The 17,279-nt window shown below is 37.7% G+C and overlaps 1 protein-coding gene across 4 annotated transcripts; it reads left to right on the top strand.

Annotated features, from left to right (window-relative positions):
• Nucleotides 1-229: 229 nt before the first annotated feature.
• LOC114820872 (putative disease resistance protein At4g19050) lies at nt 230-7,456 on the top strand. Of its 4 annotated transcripts, XM_070812354.1 has the most exons (5): nt 230-452; nt 2,224-2,359; nt 2,886-3,003; nt 3,108-6,994; nt 7,175-7,456. In XM_070812354.1, exon 4 carries the CDS (start codon nt 3,110-3,112, stop codon nt 6,992-6,994), a length of 3,885 nt encoding a protein of 1,294 aa, XP_070668455.1. In that variant the 5' UTR covers nt 230-452; nt 2,224-2,359; nt 2,886-3,003; nt 3,108-3,109; the 3' UTR covers nt 7,175-7,456. The 4 variants fall into 4 exon arrangements, with proteins under 4 accessions (XP_070668455.1, XP_070668457.1, XP_070668458.1 ...); XM_070812356.1 differs by lacking the exon at nt 2,224-2,359 and having other exon boundaries at nt 265-452; XM_070812357.1 differs by lacking the exon at nt 2,224-2,359 and having other exon boundaries at nt 265-452; nt 3,104-6,994.
• The last annotated feature ends 9,823 nt before the right edge of the window (nt 7,457-17,279 follow it).

Genomic DNA, 17,279 nt, shown 5'->3' with positions numbered 1-17,279 from the left:
AGACAAGACGCCAAGTACAAAACTTTAGAAAAGAGGAGGAATCCAAAATATTTGGATTTTACGCCAAATAATTCCAAAATTGTAACTAAAGAAAAGGAAAAGGAAAAAGGGGAAAAAAAATTCCAAAATTGCAACTAAAGAAAAGGAAAAGGAAAAGGAAAAAGGGTAAAAAAGAAGAAGAAGAAAACCAACTCGAGGGGGTTAACCAAAGTTCTTTTTTTTTTTTTGGAAGACTTAACCAAAGTTCTTTGTTCAGAATAAATAGCGATACTGGGAACAGGATTAAACATTTAAGCAAAAACCAACTGGAGGGGTTAACCAAAGTTATTTGTTCAGAAGAAATAGCGATACTAAAAACAACATTAAACATTAAAGCAAGCTGGTCTCCTTGGCGTTGTCCTGCAGAGCTTGGTTTTCAACTCTCAGACTTGCAGGTTCAACTCCACCATCAGGTTTTTGCTCTTTCTAACTTTCTTCATTATTATGTGCACGATTATTTCTTTTTATTTGGTTAAAATTGAAGTGTTAATTTGGTGCTTGTGGCTGACATTATCTCTTCTCTACTAATTAATAAAACACTCATTGTCAACTAAAATTCTATAAAATTATCAGTTTAACCTTCTAATTAAAACAAAACATGAATAAGAAATAATGTAATTTCACACAACCAAATTTTGTTTTTTTTTCTTTTCAAAACCTTACCTACATGTAATCCTAACATATATCTAATTTAAAAAAATAAAAAATAAAAAAAATTCTCACTCCCACATTCTCTATCACTCTCTTCCTCTCTCCTTCTATTTCAAAAACAAAAATAAAAAAAATTTCTCGCACACTTTGTGTATGCCCATATGCTAGTTTTGAGTGTGAGAGCTTTTTATTAGGTGATAAAAAGACAATTAAGCTATACTGTTTTCTTGTGTAAATTTGCTTAATTTTTGTATTAATTTCTTAGAGATTTGTAGTATCATGATGCGGTTGAACAGAGATTGGTTAAGAAGAACAAAACAAAAATTTATATCGTCGAATTAAACCTCAACAATTAGTACAAATTAATTGAAAACATTTAAATTTGGTCTACAATTAAGAATACATTTATACCACCTAACAATTCTTTTCGGTGTGCGTTTGAGATTCATTTAAAAAAACGAGGATAAATAAAATACAAAACCATAAACACTAAAATAAGGAAATGTTAGGTTCTCATCCCTCTGTTTTATATTTCATTGATTAAAATCTTATTTCTTTGTAATATTTTATCAAGGTCCTTAGGTTTTAATGAATGTCATTATTTCAATAATAAAATATTTACATATTAGCATAATTAAATTAAATTTCTAAAATATATTAATTTAGTATTAGAAACGTTGCATTTGTACTCTTATTAATTTAGTATAAGAAATTTCTAAAATATGAACCCAATTTTTTAATGTAAAATCTATAAATATACCCCTTTTTCAACCTCAAATGTACCCTTATTTTAAAAATATAAAATAAAACATTTTATTTTGTGAAAAACTAAAAAAATCTGATAACTGTAAGACGAATTATCAATCTTTGTAAGATTATAGGGAGAAATTAATATTAAAATTTAATATTTTGTCTTTCAGTTAAAGTATTCAAATTAATAAAATTTTATTTTAAGATTTTGGTATAATAAAATTTCAATCAAAATAATGTATCCATATGAATTTTTGGGTACATTACTATATAGCTTATTTACAATTTTTTAACACTATGGATACATTCTTTTGCTATTTATGATTTCATATTATTACATTGTTTTTATTCATTTATTCAATAAAAAATTTTGAAAATTTTTTACTGTAGCCATTTCATATTATTACATTGTAATATAATGAGGGAGTTTAAATCTAGGATTTATATGCCACATATATATACACACACAATATGGGAATATAAATTTCATAAATGTCAAACTTATAGAAATATACATATTAATATTGATATTATGAGGTTGTCAAAGTCAAGGGACTTTGATGAAAAATTGAATACAATTAAAGTTTTAGTTAAAGAGTATTCGTGATTAGGGACCAAATCCAAAGTCTCCCCTAAAATACCAAGACCGGTTGCAACCGACCCAAGCATCAAAAGATTAAGTAGTCGAGCGGTCGTGTGACTTGAGCTAGGTGACATTGCTTCTGCTTTAGAAGAAGATATAAATTTCTTTTTACAACGTAATGGCGCGTTTTCAAATTACAGTATCACTCTCCAGCTTCAGTTACTAGGACAGCTTGACGGTGGTGGCCATTTCCATTGCAGTGCACTGCCGTGGTGTGCGAGGCTATCTCCTCCATAGACAAAGCCACCGTAAATAAATTTCTTCAAAGGTTTTTACGTAAGTTCATTCATATAGACTTCAGGCACATGTTTCCTACCAAATTTCATATTATGGATTGTATTCAACAAGAATTAATTCGATATGCCGAAAACTGGCTCATGTGTTGTTTTTCTGTTACTCTCTTTATAGCGATATTCTAAAATTCAGGACAACTTTGTTATCATCATATTGTAGTTTGAGCTCTCTAGATCAAGAAAGGATACTCCGTTTATTTCAAATATAAAATGGTTCTATTTTTCGGATCCACAATTCTTTAAATTTCGATACAAAGGGTGAATAAATTGCTGAGTTATCAAAGAACTTGTGTGGCTTTGTACATATTTGTAATTTTGTATAAGCTCCCTTTGAAATCTGAATTCTGAACCATATAATTCAGTTTAATCAAGCTTTAATATTCACCCGAAACCTTGCAATTCCATGACATATAATAGTTGAACAAAAAAATTTCTTTGTTTTTTAATTGCTGATTCGTGGTTTACCATCTACCATCTAGCAAGCTAACGACTGACTCAATTCAATACAGGCTGCCCCAAAACTGCAAACCTGGTATCATTCCAATTTAGCTACCTCGGGTGAGGGGAAAACGGAGTTTCTTTAACTTTTCAAGGAAGTATTTGCGTTTGCTTGCACTGAAGGATTAGGTATGTGAACATCTGATTGTACTTGGTTTAGTTTTTCCTTTGTGCTGATAACTCTGCTATTTTACTTTCTTCTGAGACTTATTTTGTTTAATTTTTGGAGTCAGAAATGGCTTTAGGTATGAAGGAATGGATAGAAAAGATACTGGAGCCGCTGAAGAACGATGGTGTAACAACAATCGTTCTTGATGGTATGCGTGGAGCATGGAAAACGTGGACGGCAAGAGAGATAAGCATGAAGAGAGACTTAATCCATGACATTCTATGGGTGTATCTGAATAAACAATATGACAGCAGCTCTCTACTTAAGAACATTGCCGGCCAGCTATCTCTAATCTCTATTCCTGAGGAATATGATGACGATGACGTCAAGGTGGAGGAGGAGAACATGAGGTTGGAATTGAAACAGAGAATAGCCATCAAACTTAAAGGATTGATATCCGCAGCACATAAAGAAGACAAATATTTTCTACTAATCCTGGATGATGTTCCTTACGAGCGGTCTGTGAAAGACATTATCTCAGAACTGAAGACGCTGCCGGGTTTGAATGATATGAGTTCTTTTAAGGTTTTAATAACTAGAGATGATGGTGACAAAAAGCGCAACGCAGAGGAGAAGCGCACCACAGAGGAGGAGCACGGAGCAATTCAGACCATCCACACAAACGTAGATCAATTGTCTACAGAAGAGTCAAAGCTTTTATTGAAAGAAAATATCAAGAAAGTATTTTCCGACTCTCCGGGCTTTGAAATGTTATCCAAGGTGATTGTGGAGATGAGAAAGTCCATGCCTAGTGAAATCATCGCAATGGCAAAAGCATTCAACTCTGTTGAACATATTGGTTCTGGGGTTTGGTCATTGGAAAGTGTTTCGGAAGCAGCAGCTGATGATGAGAGAGCTGCAATAAATCTGCTACATCGTGCTTGGTATGACACGTTGCCAAGCGGTGTTCTGGCAGACTGTTTTTGGCATAGCATGCAATTTTTCAGCAATAATGTCTGTCTGCATTACAAAGAGTTGATCACTCATTGGATAATGGAAGGGTATGTCGGATGCATTGATCATATCGAGAAAGCCTATGAGCAAGGACATTGCATTCTGATGGAGCTTATAGATCGTGGCATGCTAAGACGCCAGGAGAATAATATCATGGGAGGAATCTTTTCAAGTATAGCTGATCACCGCCGTCGTGGGTTTACTGGGACTGCAAGCCTGGGATTGGTTAATGTGTTTGCAAATTCCAAGTGGGAAGGTCTTGGGAGGCTCACACACACTGATGGTATGATAAAATCGCCGTGCAGTGCTAAAACCTGGGGAAAAGTCTCTACACTTGTGATGGATGGACGCTGCCTCAGTAGAGAAGTCCCTGAAAAATATTTTCAACCAATGCAGGAGCTCCGGATATTAACTGTATTGAATCCCAGGTTCAGATCTCTACCCTTGTCCTTGACAAGCTTAAAGAACCTTTCTATTCTTGTGCTCAGATGCTGTGATCTCTTGGAGAAAATTGATCACCTCCGAGAATTTAAAAACTTAAATGTTCTTGAGATATCTGGTGCTACCTGCTTGGAGAAAATCGATGATGATCTTTTCACAGACATGCCTCACCTTCGAAGCCTTAACCTTTCTGGTGCCAATATCAAATCACTACCTGGTTCTCTCTTTCAAAAAACTGAACTACGGTGGCTCATCCTTAGAGGTTGTTCTCAATTGACAGAGCTTCCAAGCTTGAAATCGTTTGAAAACCTCCAGGTGCTTGATCTTCATGGTGCTACATCTTTCAAAAAGTTTCAAGACAAAACCTTTGCTCCGCTTCAGAAACTTCAGTTAATTGATCTTTCCAATTCCCAAATTAGTCGCCTACCTTTTCTTCACAATCTTGGTGATCTCACTCGGCTTCTATTAGCTGGTTGCAGAAGCTTAAAAAGACTGCCCATCTTGAACACACTAACTCAGCTTCAAATTCTTGATCTTTCGGGTGCTACAAGTTTACAAGAAATACAAAAAGAACCATTGGATGGCCTTAAAGTCCTTGATTTATCTCAGACTCAAATTAGTTGTCTGCCTTCAAGTGTTAGCAACCTTTCTGATCTTGTCTTAAGAGATTGTTCTCATCTTGTAAAACTGCCCCCCATAGGAGCAACTAAAGAGCTTGAACAGCTTGACCTTTCCGGCTCAAGAAATCTGGCTGAAATTGAAGACAAATCCTTACAACATATGAGGTTCCTTCGAGTTCTCAACTTTTCGAAAGCCAAAGTAAAAGAATTACCATCTTTGTCCAACCTAGTTAACCTTCGCCAACTCCTGTTAATGGACTGTACGGTTCTAGAGAAACTGCCTGCGATGGAGGGCCTTCTCAGACTCCAGGTTCTCAATCTTTCTGGTTGTGTGGCATTGGTTGATTTGCCCCACCTGAATGCCCTTGAAAAATTAGAGATTCTTGATGTTTCAGGTTGTACGGCATTGAAAGGAATACATGAAAAGTCCTTTGAAAATATGTCATGTATTCGTACACTCAACCTCTCAGACTCTAAAATTGAGTTTCTACCGTCCCTTCCCAAAGCCAGAATCTTCTGTCATCTCATACTCAGAAATTGCAGCAACCTAAAAAAGCTCCCTCCTCTTGAACATCTGTCAAAACTTGAGGAACTTGATCTATGCGGTGCCATTTCTTTAGTTGACTTTGAAGCTGGGTTCTTGGAGCATATGGATGACCTTAGAATTCTCAACCTAACAGGAATCCCACTTACAATGCTACCGTCCATGTCCAGACTCACCAACCTCAGACAACTCGCACTAAAAGGTTGTTCGTCGATGGAAACAGTGCAAAACCTAGAAGCACTAACACTACTTGAGATTCTTGATCTTTCTGGAACAGCAATTGGGAGTCTGCCACCTCTAAACACTTTTAGCAACCTCGTCCAACTCTTGCTGAAAGATTGTTCACGGATAGAAGAGTTGCTGCTGCTAGGATCACTTAGTCGTCTGGAGGTTCTGGATCTTTCAGGAACCAGAATGAAAAAATTTCCCTATGAGATATCTGAATTGACTAATTTAAAGCACCTTTATCTTCCAGACGTGAGGAGTATGCATGATCTGGATGTTGGAAAGATAAAGCGTATACCACAAGAGGTCAACTGGGATCAATGTGGTATCTTTGAGCATGCTGATATCTTTTGTGACAATGACAAACCTTCCATATCTGTAAGTGGAACGGAAATTTTTCAGTTTTTGGACAAAAATCCCAAGGTGTGGGAAACAAAGTTCAAAAAATTTTGTTTCTTTGTAACCAAGAAGCAAGGTGAAGATGGAGATATCATCTTCTGCAAAGATGAAATTGTCAAAGATGTGTACTCAAGCACCAGACACTTGTGTTTTCCTGAAGAGCATGATCGGTCTTTGGAAATCCATGGATCATATGGTCTTCCTCATGGTTTCCCTCATGGTTTCAAAAGTGTCCTCAAGCATTCCGACTGCATATCTTTGGTTGACAATGACATTATAAGTTGCCTATCTGATTTAGGTGCTGACGTTGTGGAGGTAATGAAGGGCTGTTGGATAGAGAGATGCAGTAAAATTGAGAGCATTCTCTGTGGAGAAGAGGCAAATGTCAGACTGGGGAGAAGTTTAGAGATTCTATGGGTTTCGAACCTTCCGAAGTTGAGAAGTCTATACAATGGGAATGCGGAACCAGAGTGCTTTAAGAATCTTAAACAGTTGTTTCTAGATTGTTGTCCAATGATTGTGAATGTCTTTCCCTCATCCCAGCTTCCAGAAAACCTCGGAATTCTCCATGTGCAATTTTGTGATAGATTGCAAACTTTGGTTGAATGTGATACACCATCTAAGTATACATTCAAAAAGTTAAGGACACTGTATCTGTTGGAACTGCCAAAGTTGACGAGCATTGGGATTGAATTGCCAGATCAAGTGGATGTCGAAGCTATGGAATGCCCTAAGTTTACGAAGGACCCTCCTGCTATGGTCGACTAGGTGATAAGCTCATATTTATATATATTTTACATCAAATTCACTTGTCTTTTCTTAGTTAGTTCCTTATATTTTTGAGCTATTTACTTTGTTTTTGTGTTTTGTATGATATGTCAAGCAAAGAAAGGAAAAATAGCACAAGTGGGATTTTAAGTAACAAATTCGTCAAAATTGTCTGTGCAGATCAGCTGACTTTGGAAGCAAGCTGTGAACATCTCTGAACGAATTAGAAAATGGGCGATATTTGGTTGGAAAGCCCTGGAAGTCTTCTTTCTCATGGTCTTTACAGCTTGTGATTCGGAGTTTTCTACAAGAAGTTATGACAGAATTAAAAGGAGCTGTTCAGTTACAAAAAAGTCTCATAGGATACTTATTCATAATGTACTTTCCCTTCAATTAAGGGAGTTTGCTTTTCTTGTTATTGTAAATAGATAAGGAGTGTTTTTAAGGAGTGATTCAAGGAGAGTGTTTTATGGATTGATTCAAGGAGAGTGTTTTAAGGAGTGATTCAAGGAGAGTGTTTTATGGATTGATTCAAGGAGAGTGTTTTAAGGAGTGATTCAAGGAGAGTGTTTTAAGGAGAGTGTTTTAAGGAGTGTTTCAAGGAGTGATTCAAGGAGTGATGTTTCTTCACTCTCCTCTCTTTTCTTTTCTCTCCTATATAAGTCTTAGGAGAAGAAGGGAAAAAAGACTCAACATGAAAATAGGAGAGACAACATCAAAGAGAGGAGAGGAGGAGGAGTCTTCAACCTTGAGCCGTTTCTAGGTTCTATCCTTCTTAACTTTTTATGTTTAATTTAGATTGTTTTTCAGTTATGATGAACACGTGTAACCAAATTTTTAGTAGTTAGGGGTTGTTTTGAAGCCCCTAATATCATTGCAAGTTTGTTATGACATTTCGTTGGAATTATTTTTATGAATGGATGAAATTGGTTCACTACTTATGTCATTGATGAATTCTTTATATGTTTTCTATGGATGCATACTTAGTAAACATTTCTAGGATTATAAAACTATGAATATATGTGTATCTACCCTTGTCGAATGAGGACCTACATATGTTATAGAGTAGTACTTGTTAATTGCGATTAACATGTGAACCAATTTCTGGGATAAGTAAGACAACGCTAGTACTTACGATGCATTGTGATTACTCAAACTCTTTTCGTTCTTAATGATTTCTACTTGTTAAATTTTTACTTGTTAAATCTATGAACACTCTAGATTGCATGCTAGGGACTAAGTTAAGTTGAAAACGTCATTCTCTTAACATACTACATAAGAAAGAGTAATAGGTTGAGTTCTAACATTGAGCCAACTTGAGCATCTTCATCCAGAAATAAAAGGAATTTGAATGAAATATAACATGCTTGCATGATTATTTGGTGGTGGATAGCAATTCCCATAACTCGTTTTTCTTAATTTGTGAACTACTTAAAATCTGTTTCTGTCCTGTTTTTGTGCAATTTAATTTTAATAGCAAATCAACTCCAAAAATATCAAACTTTTGTGTCAGTGTAGCTTTGTGTGTCTAGTGTCTGCATATAAAATTTCGTAGACTTTAAATAAGTGTAAGTCGGTCTAATAATTATTTAACGGTGGCTGGTCAGTAGGGACAGTAACCTAGTTTTTGTGACATTTTAAGTAGTTAGATAAGACAATCTTCTGCGGGAAAGACCCTTATTTTCATATGCTATAATTGACAAATCTTAGCGTCAATAAGGAAAATCAATAGGACATTTGTGTGCTACTTTGTGGTGTGCTTTTAATCCTATCACTAGGTCTACAAGTAATCCTCAACCGGGGCAAGTTTCCAGATGCAATTTATGTTTTGTTTGTGATTTGATTCTACTATGTAATTGAACTGGTTATCTGTGCGACTAATCATACATTAATCAAGCCATATATAGTTAACTTCAGATTTTCACAAAGAAAAATACAATTTTAGATGCACTGCACGGAATGTTCTCCCCCTATCAGCAGGCACTTTTGGATTCTTTGCTTAGGTGACAAGTAAGAATAACAACTTTTAAGTAATAAATAACGAAAGCTTTACCGAGCATGGCTTATAAGATTTATGCTAACATATATATATATATGACACATCACGAATACCAGGATAGGCACGTGTTGGCCGACACTTGAGGGTGACGAAAGTCATTTATTGAGTGCAAATGCTAAAAACAAGGGATAGATAAGACTTATAAATATAAAAGAATAAAGAATAAGCATTTAAGAAACGTGTTCAGAGCATACAACTAACTAGAACACTAAAAAAATAATATAAAATTGAATGAACAAAGGATGGATCATACACCGAGAGAACTCGAAGATGCCGATGCGGAAGTTCCTTGACGCCAGGATTGTATGCCTCGATTCTAAGTCCTGAAGGGGGCACAAAACAAACATGAATGAACTAAGTTTATATATATAAAATAAAACAGTTATCAACATACTAACCCCCAGGTTTTATAAAAACACATATATCATGATAAAAATAGGTTTTCCGAAACCTAGCATGTCGTGCAATGTCTCAAAACATATCTCGTATATATCGTAATCACTAGTAAATGTCCAATATCCCTTCAGGCCCCATGCCAGCTCCTTGTCTATGTGCCAATTGCCAGAGGAAAATCACCCCAGGCCTGGTGCCAGCTCCCCGTCCCTATGCTAATAGCCAGAGGAAAACCATCTTCAGGCCATGCCAACATCGTACCCTCGCTCATGACGGAATTTATCACTCATTCCGTAGCGAAATAGGGACCACTAGGTAAGTACAAAACCATTGAACATATATATAATTGGAAAGCATCTTCATAGTATAAAGTCATCCATCATCTATACTATAAAGAAGTGTTCGAAACATGTTCTAAATATTATATCGTCATCCATCAGATATCCTATAAAGAACATGGGTTATACGAAAAATAGTAATAATTCAAAATAGTCTCAGTAAGCATGTTATTTCAAAGCGTTTCACAAAACGTAATAATTAACTCATGCTTTTCATGTATGCATTTCTACTATTAAAACATGCATTTTTAGAAGGGGTCCACTCACAAATACTTAACCGCCGAAGAGCCATGCAAACTAGCGAACACGGAATTGTCACAAATAATTGCCCCTAAGCACATAAAGGGTCCCATTAATAAAACTATATTATAACAATTGAATTTGCGAAAACGAACGTCAAAAAAGGATTCAGGACATCGAATTACCCCAAGAAAAGTCCCGGTTAATTTTCCAAAAAGTCAACAAAAGTCAACAGGGAAATATTTTTAGAATATTCCGTCTGATGGGCTGGAGGGTTTGGGCCGAAGGACCCTAGGGTTTTTGAGCTTAGGTCCATGCTTCACACGGCCCAGGGGCCTTAGTTCACTTAGGGTTTTGGGTTAGGTTTTAGACAGTGTATTAAAACGCGGTCTGTGTAGCCGCCTAGGCACTAGGCGTCGGGCTGCCGTCGCGATTATTTAAAAAATGTTCAGGAAATTGACAAGGGTATTAGGCGGTGCCTAGGCAGCCGACTAGGCGGGCTAGGTGCCAGGCTAAGCGGCCTCCACGGCGGTTCTGTTAAAATATTTCGTTTCACTACACCATGAGGGTGACGAAAGAGAAACCGAGAGAGCGTGAGGGAAGAGTAAACGTGTGAGAGATATGTAGAAGGAATTGGAATAACAATGCAATTGCAAGAAAAAAAAATGAGAACTTTGACCTGAAAGCCCAGATTTCTTCTCCAAAGAGGATTGCTTCGCTGTGCTTGAGGAAATTGACTGGACTCATGATTAGGTTTTGGAAAATTATATAGAGCAAGAAGATGGAAATTAGGCGGAGAGTTAGGGAATCAGGCGGAGCAATCGAAGAAGAATGGAGGGATAGGAAACGAGAAACTTAATTAGGTGGAGAAGATGGGGAATTCTGGTGGAGCAATAGAAGAAAAATGGGAGGGAGAGGAAACGAGAAACCCCAAATTAAGGGCCTTACCGATTTCCAATGTGTCAAAAGTCACTGCCCTCTGTCAAAAGCCATCCCTCCTGTTAGATCAAATTCCAAGACGTCAAAAGGAAGGCACTAGGCTTATGAATTATATTTAAAAACGTTACCTACTCCCATTATTAAACAAATACATTATATATTATTATCTACTCTCTTTTTTTTTCAAATTATGTACTTAAAATTCTTTACATTATATATATATATATATATATATATATATGTTCTTTTTTTTTTTTTAAATAACGTGTTACATTACCTATATATGCTTACTGTTTTTTAAATATTGAACATGTTGGATGGATGTACTTTGTGTATTCTTCTACTATCATTTTACATTTTATCATTATTCTATTATTCATACAAGTATAGTTTGCTTTTATGGTAAATAGGCAATTATTTACAAGATATATAATAAATTTACATAAATTCACCTAGGCGCCCGTCTAGACCCCGCCTAGCCGCCTAGGCACTAGGCCCCTACCCACTGCCCGACTGGTGCCTAGCGTTTTTTAGAACCTTGGTTTTAGAATTAGAAAATTGGGTTGGGTATAGGTAAATGGGCTAAGGGGTTTAGGCCTAAAGGATTTTGGGTTTCTAGGTTAATGGGTTAGGGAATTGGGTTGATAAAAGGGCCTAGGGTAATTAATTGGGTTTGGGCTTAAAAGGGTCACGGGTTGGGCTGGAGGCCCGTGGGTTTTGGACTGGTTTCAAAGGACTTGGGTCGGGTTGACCCATTTTTAGGCCAATGAATTGGCCCGTTTCTGGGTTGATTTTCCAAGGCTCATAACTTCTTCGTTGCTCATCCAAATCAAGTGATCCAAACATGAAAGTTGTAGCACTCGACGAGATGAAGAGATTGATACCCTGCATATCGGCCAACTAGCTGTAGTTTGGCCGGAAAACATCTCGAAATGGGAGGTGCTCGCAGGAAAACTGCGTTTTTGGCCTAAGGTTTAGACAATTTTCAAAGTTTCGTAACTTCTTCGTTTCTTAACCAAATTGGGTGATTCAAAAGCAAAAATGTAGTTAGGAATGTGGAGAAGATATTCATAGCAAGTGAAGACCGAGTGGTGGCCAGAGTTGGCTGGAAAATGGCTTGAAAGATGGCCAAACGACCACGGCCAAGGAAATTTCCAGATTTGCACAGTGACTTCCCTTGAGCTTTCTGAGTTCCTACACCATCAAAATCACCCAAAAACTTACTAACCGTGAACCTAGACATGATCTAAAATGATAGGGACCAATTTCGAGGCTTAGCTTCGTCGGAAATGTGAGAAACTCGACGAGGAAGCTGATGAATAGTGTCGGCCGAGGGTGAGGAAAAGGTTTGGGGTGTTTTCTGGGTTCATGGGTTCGCCTAGAGGAGAGAGGATGGTGGTGGAGGGTTGACGTTGTTGTTGTTTGTTGTGGAAGGCCCTTAGAAGGGCTGTTTTTAGAGAGAGCCGAGAAGAAGAGAGTTGCGAGAGGGAGAGTGAAAGAGCACACAGAAAGGAGAAGAGAAAGAGATGAGAGGCAGGAAGACACAAATCAGGGGGTGGGCCCCTTGGGCTCACCAATTAAGACTCAAAAATCAATTTTAAAAGAAAAAAAAATCTAGCCGAAGGTGAAATTTCACAAAAATATCCCCTTTGTTCCGATAAAATCGGGACGGGTTGTTACAATATATATTAGCAGAGAGCACACACTTTGTGTGTGTGTGAACAATTTCTCTTAATAAGTGCATATTTTTTTTAATATTACATAATTACTGTTTTGTCCTCTTTATGTAAATATTATGCATCAAAAGTGAGGGTAAAATTGGAAAAATATGATTGTTATTATCTAAAAAAAAGGGTAAAATAGGAAAAATAGGGATATGGTTGTTATTTTGTCAAAAGGTACAAAATTACTATTTTTCCCTCATCATGTCAACATTGTGTATTCAAAAGTGAGGGCAAAATTGGAAGAAAATGGGGCAAAAAGTTGACAAGCCCTCTTCTCTTAGTAGAATAGATATATTTGTGTGTGTTTTGTGTGTACTTCTGAAGGAAGATCAATGGAGCTTCAACATTTTAGTCACAAGCATCCATTGATCTTCAAGGAAAAGCAGAAAAATGTCCAACATAACTTCTGCAATGCGTGTGAAGACAGCGTGCTAGGCCCTAGCTACATTTCCTACCAATGTAGTGGTGTTTTCCCCTTCATTCTCTATAAATCATATGCAGAGCTACCCTCAAACTCTGCATCCATTGCACCCCAAACACCCACTTATTCTTACCATAGAACAATGTTGTTGTGTTGCATGTGGCCAAAACTCTAACAACTCCAGCTTCTCTCTTATAGGTGTTCCGAGTGTAATTCAACCTCAACCTCAAGTGTACTTCCAATCCACGCATGATACTAAAAGACTTTCACGACCACAAATTCACCATCCTACAGAATAAAATGAAATCTAAGTGTGATGTCTGTGGTAAAAATTTGACTGAAGACTACGAGTTCGACTCATTTTGCTTTTGCAACAGATGCTACATGTTTAGTATCTGCCAGCTCTTCGTCCATAGGGACTGCACGTCAATACTACGACACATGAAAATAGCCCCCCACAACACGCCCTCATGCTCACCTGGTTTTTTTAACACACTTTCCCCCAAGACCAATTATGTAGGCTCTGCCATAAAAACATGGGAAAAGCCACGCTGTTTATTGTTGGCAACACTGCACTTATGCTTCCCAAGATAGATGCGCGACAAATGAGGGTTTCTTGACTGAAGCTACTTATATAAAAGAAGAAAATCATGAACCCGGTGATGACACAACCATCAAAACCATTAATGATCATAAGTCATCCACATCCAACAATCTGATACCGGGGAGCCCTTGCAGATCATCAACATGGGAGTTTAGGAGAGGAGGACCCAAAATCTGAATCAGCCCAACAGCGGATACAGCACTTCAGTCAAGATCAACATTTATTCGCCTTAAGTGATGAGGTTGCAGAGGATGAAAGAAATATTACTTGTGACGGTTACAAGCAACCCATTACCAATGCCTTCTATAGGTGCACACAGCGATAAGAGTATTACTTGTGATGGTTACAAGCAACCCATTACCAATGCCTTCTGTTACAAGCAACCCATTACCAATGCCTTCTATAGGTGCACACAGCGAGAAAAGTCATGTAATTTCTTTCTCCACAAAAGATGTGCTCAATTACCTCAACAGATGATTCACCCAATTCACCGACACCAGCTCACACTCCTCCCAAAGTCTCCGTTTACTGACAACAAGTTTCAATGTTACATGTGCGGGCCATAAACCAAGGGTTTCGTACCATTTTAAGAAATATGTCTTCTTTGTTGACCTCAATTGAATCTCGGCTTTAGACTGTTACGCATGAGGCTCACGAGGACCCCCTCCACTCCAACAAAGAAAGTACATGCTCTTGTCAAGGTTGTGGTATATCTCGTAGCCTTTTCTCTTCAGTTGTATGAAATGCGACTTCCATCTCTATATTTCATGTGTAAAACTACCTAAAACCGCTAGGCACAGATATGACACTCATTTTCTCAAGCTCACATATGGTACTCAACTTAGTTACAAAGATGAATTTGACTATTTCTTTCGAAGTGCATATGGAAACAATCCAAGTGATGATGACGAACATTACTGTGAAATGTGCAAAGGAAAGCGAGATCCAAAACATTGGTTCTACTACTGCACAGAGTGTGAGTTCGATTGTTCTCCCGAATGAGAAAGGACCATTGCACCCAGAACCCCACCCCATCTCCCCGCGAGTCCCCCTCTACCAAGTTGAGGAACTAAGCCAGTACCCGCTAAAGACAATTAACGAAAACGATAGGCCGGAACTGTATCAAACTTGTTGACAAGGGAAAGAGTGCCCTACCTTGTAAGGCAGGTGGCAAACCCACCCAGCTTTTGGTCTTCGAATGCCATTGTGTAATCTGATAAACAACACACTCCGCACAGCCCGTTAGGAGGAAATTCAAACATCTTATCCTCACAACCTCTCCCGCAAAAATCTCTTGATTCCTTCGAAGATGTTGTTCAGTCATAGTCTTGCTATTACTAGAATTTTATAGTTTTGGATTATGTATTTATCCCTTGCATTATCAGTTTGTTATACAAGAGTTTGTTCAACTTCAAACTCTTCTTTGTAACCTCTATATAATGATGAATATACAGAAGCAAAGATTATTGAGCAGAACTATATTCAATCTTCACTTCCTTCGTCCTATGACTCAAACGCATTTCGAAACCCTCACGGCTTTATCCCCTGTAAACACCATCTCCTACCCCCAACGTGGCAATATTTCTTACTATAAAATTGGATCACAACAATTATCCTTTATGGCGTGCACAGTTCATCCACTTCTTTGAAGCCGTGGCCTGCTTTGTTTCGTCAAAGGCACCACTATCTGTCCTCCAGCCTTCATGTCTAATGATGAAGGGATCCAGCATGATCAGCTTGTTCTCTCATGGTTGGCGAGCTCTTGGATGCCCAATGCTCTCTCCATTAGAAAGGTATGCATCTTCCTCGCATAACAGGGTGGTTCAGCTTCGTAGGGGAGCTTATGAACCTGAGTCATGGTGACCTTTCCATCAGGGAGTTTTTTAACGGAATCAACTTGTTGGCTAATCAGCTTGCCTTCGTGGCTCACCCATCACTGATGATGATTTAGTTGCTCTAATTATGAACAATGTGGGTCTTCAGGCTCGTGAAACGCCCATTTCCTATGATGCTCTTGAAGCGTTGTTGCTTAGTGTTGAATGTTAACAGTTAACGTTACTCTTCCTGGTGATTCTGGAATCACCACCATAGCTGCGACTTATGGTCACCGTGTCTCTGCAAATCCTTCCCATGGAGGTTCTTTATCTTATCCCTATAGAGGCTCTTTCTTTGGTTCCCGTGAAGGTTCTTTGGTGGTTCTTCTTCAAGCTCTAATCCATGCCCTGGTCTCTTGGGTGCTACTCCCAACAGCTTGCCATCCTCCACCAAGGATCGTTTCATGGGTAGTAGGATTCAATGAGATATGTTGAATGTATAGACACTTGACCCTTGATTGTTTTAATCGCACGTATTCCCAATGCACATCTTCTGACCTACGCTGCCCAAACTCTTCTCATGCTCCACTTGTGCAACCCGCTACAATGTGGCTCCTGGACAGATAGTGGAGTTGTCGACGAAAGAAAGCAGGCCATGTCTTCGAAAAAAGTGGGATAAATTGTGCATGCCATAAGGGTTTGGAAATGTGCTTAAGTCGTAGGACAAAGGAATGATGATACCAATATAGAAAAGTGAAGATTGAATATAGTTTTGCCCAAGAGCAGCATAGAGAATGGGTGTTTCACGAGCCTGAATGGATGCAAAAGTATTTTCATACAACGAACTTGTTCATAATTGTAGCAAATCTTCATCAGGGATGGGAGAACCAGAGAGGGTGAGTTGATTATGTACAAATAATCTGTGATGGAAAGGTCACCACAGCGCTGGTTCATGAGCTCCCCACAGAGCTGAACCACCTTGTTATAGCCATCAATCAAAAAAAGCATGCCACAACTTCGAATAAGTAGGATGAATTGCGTTGTTGCGGTCTAATTTTATAGTAAGAAAAATGGCCTTGTTGGGGTCTAATTTTATAGAAAATTGGCCACGTTGGGGTGAGAGATAGTGTTTGCAGCATTTAAAGCCATGAGGGTTTGGAAATGTGTTTGAGACGTAGGACGAAGGAATGATGATACCAAGATAGAAAGTGAAGATTGAAGCTCTGATGCCAAGATAGAAAGTGAAGATTGGATATTGTTTTGCAGCTTTTGCTTGATAATCTTTGCTTCTGTATATTCATCATTATATGGAGTTTACAAAGAAGAGTTTAAAGTTGAACAAACTGATAATACAAGGGACAAATACATTATCCAAAACTATAAAACTTGTCTTTGAAGAAGAATATTGCGACTCTCATAGCTCTTCCCACTTCCATTCATAAAATCTCAGGTCTCCAATCCATGAAATATTGTGTGTGCATGTATTTATATGAAATATGTTTGTCCATTTGTACCAACTTTTATTCTACAGCTAGCTTGTTTTACTCAACAAACCCTCCCTGTGAAATTCCGTCCCCGAATTTCACTATTTAAAGGTACGTATTTTCGTATTATTAATTGCAACACATTTATATGTACAACGCATGTTTTTTTTATGAGAAGCCCTCGATCGCATATTTTTGGAAATAATAATAATAATAATAATAATAATAATAATAATAATAATGTTAATGTTAAGAAATTGAGCTGCCAA

Source organism: Malus domestica, chromosome 14 (assembly GCF_042453785.1).
Source record: "Malus domestica chromosome 14, GDT2T_hap1".
In the NCBI taxonomy this organism is placed as follows: Eukaryota; Viridiplantae; Streptophyta; class Magnoliopsida; order Rosales; family Rosaceae; genus Malus; species Malus domestica.
Note: the sequence above shows the minus strand (reverse complement) of the source record. Positions and strands in the feature narration are given on the sequence as shown.

What these genes read in the sequence shown, in the direction of transcription:
- LOC114820872 (XM_070812354.1), top strand. Translation starts at nt 3,110, where the DNA reads ATGGCTTTAGGTATGAAGGAATGGATAGAAAAGATACTGGAGCCGCTG.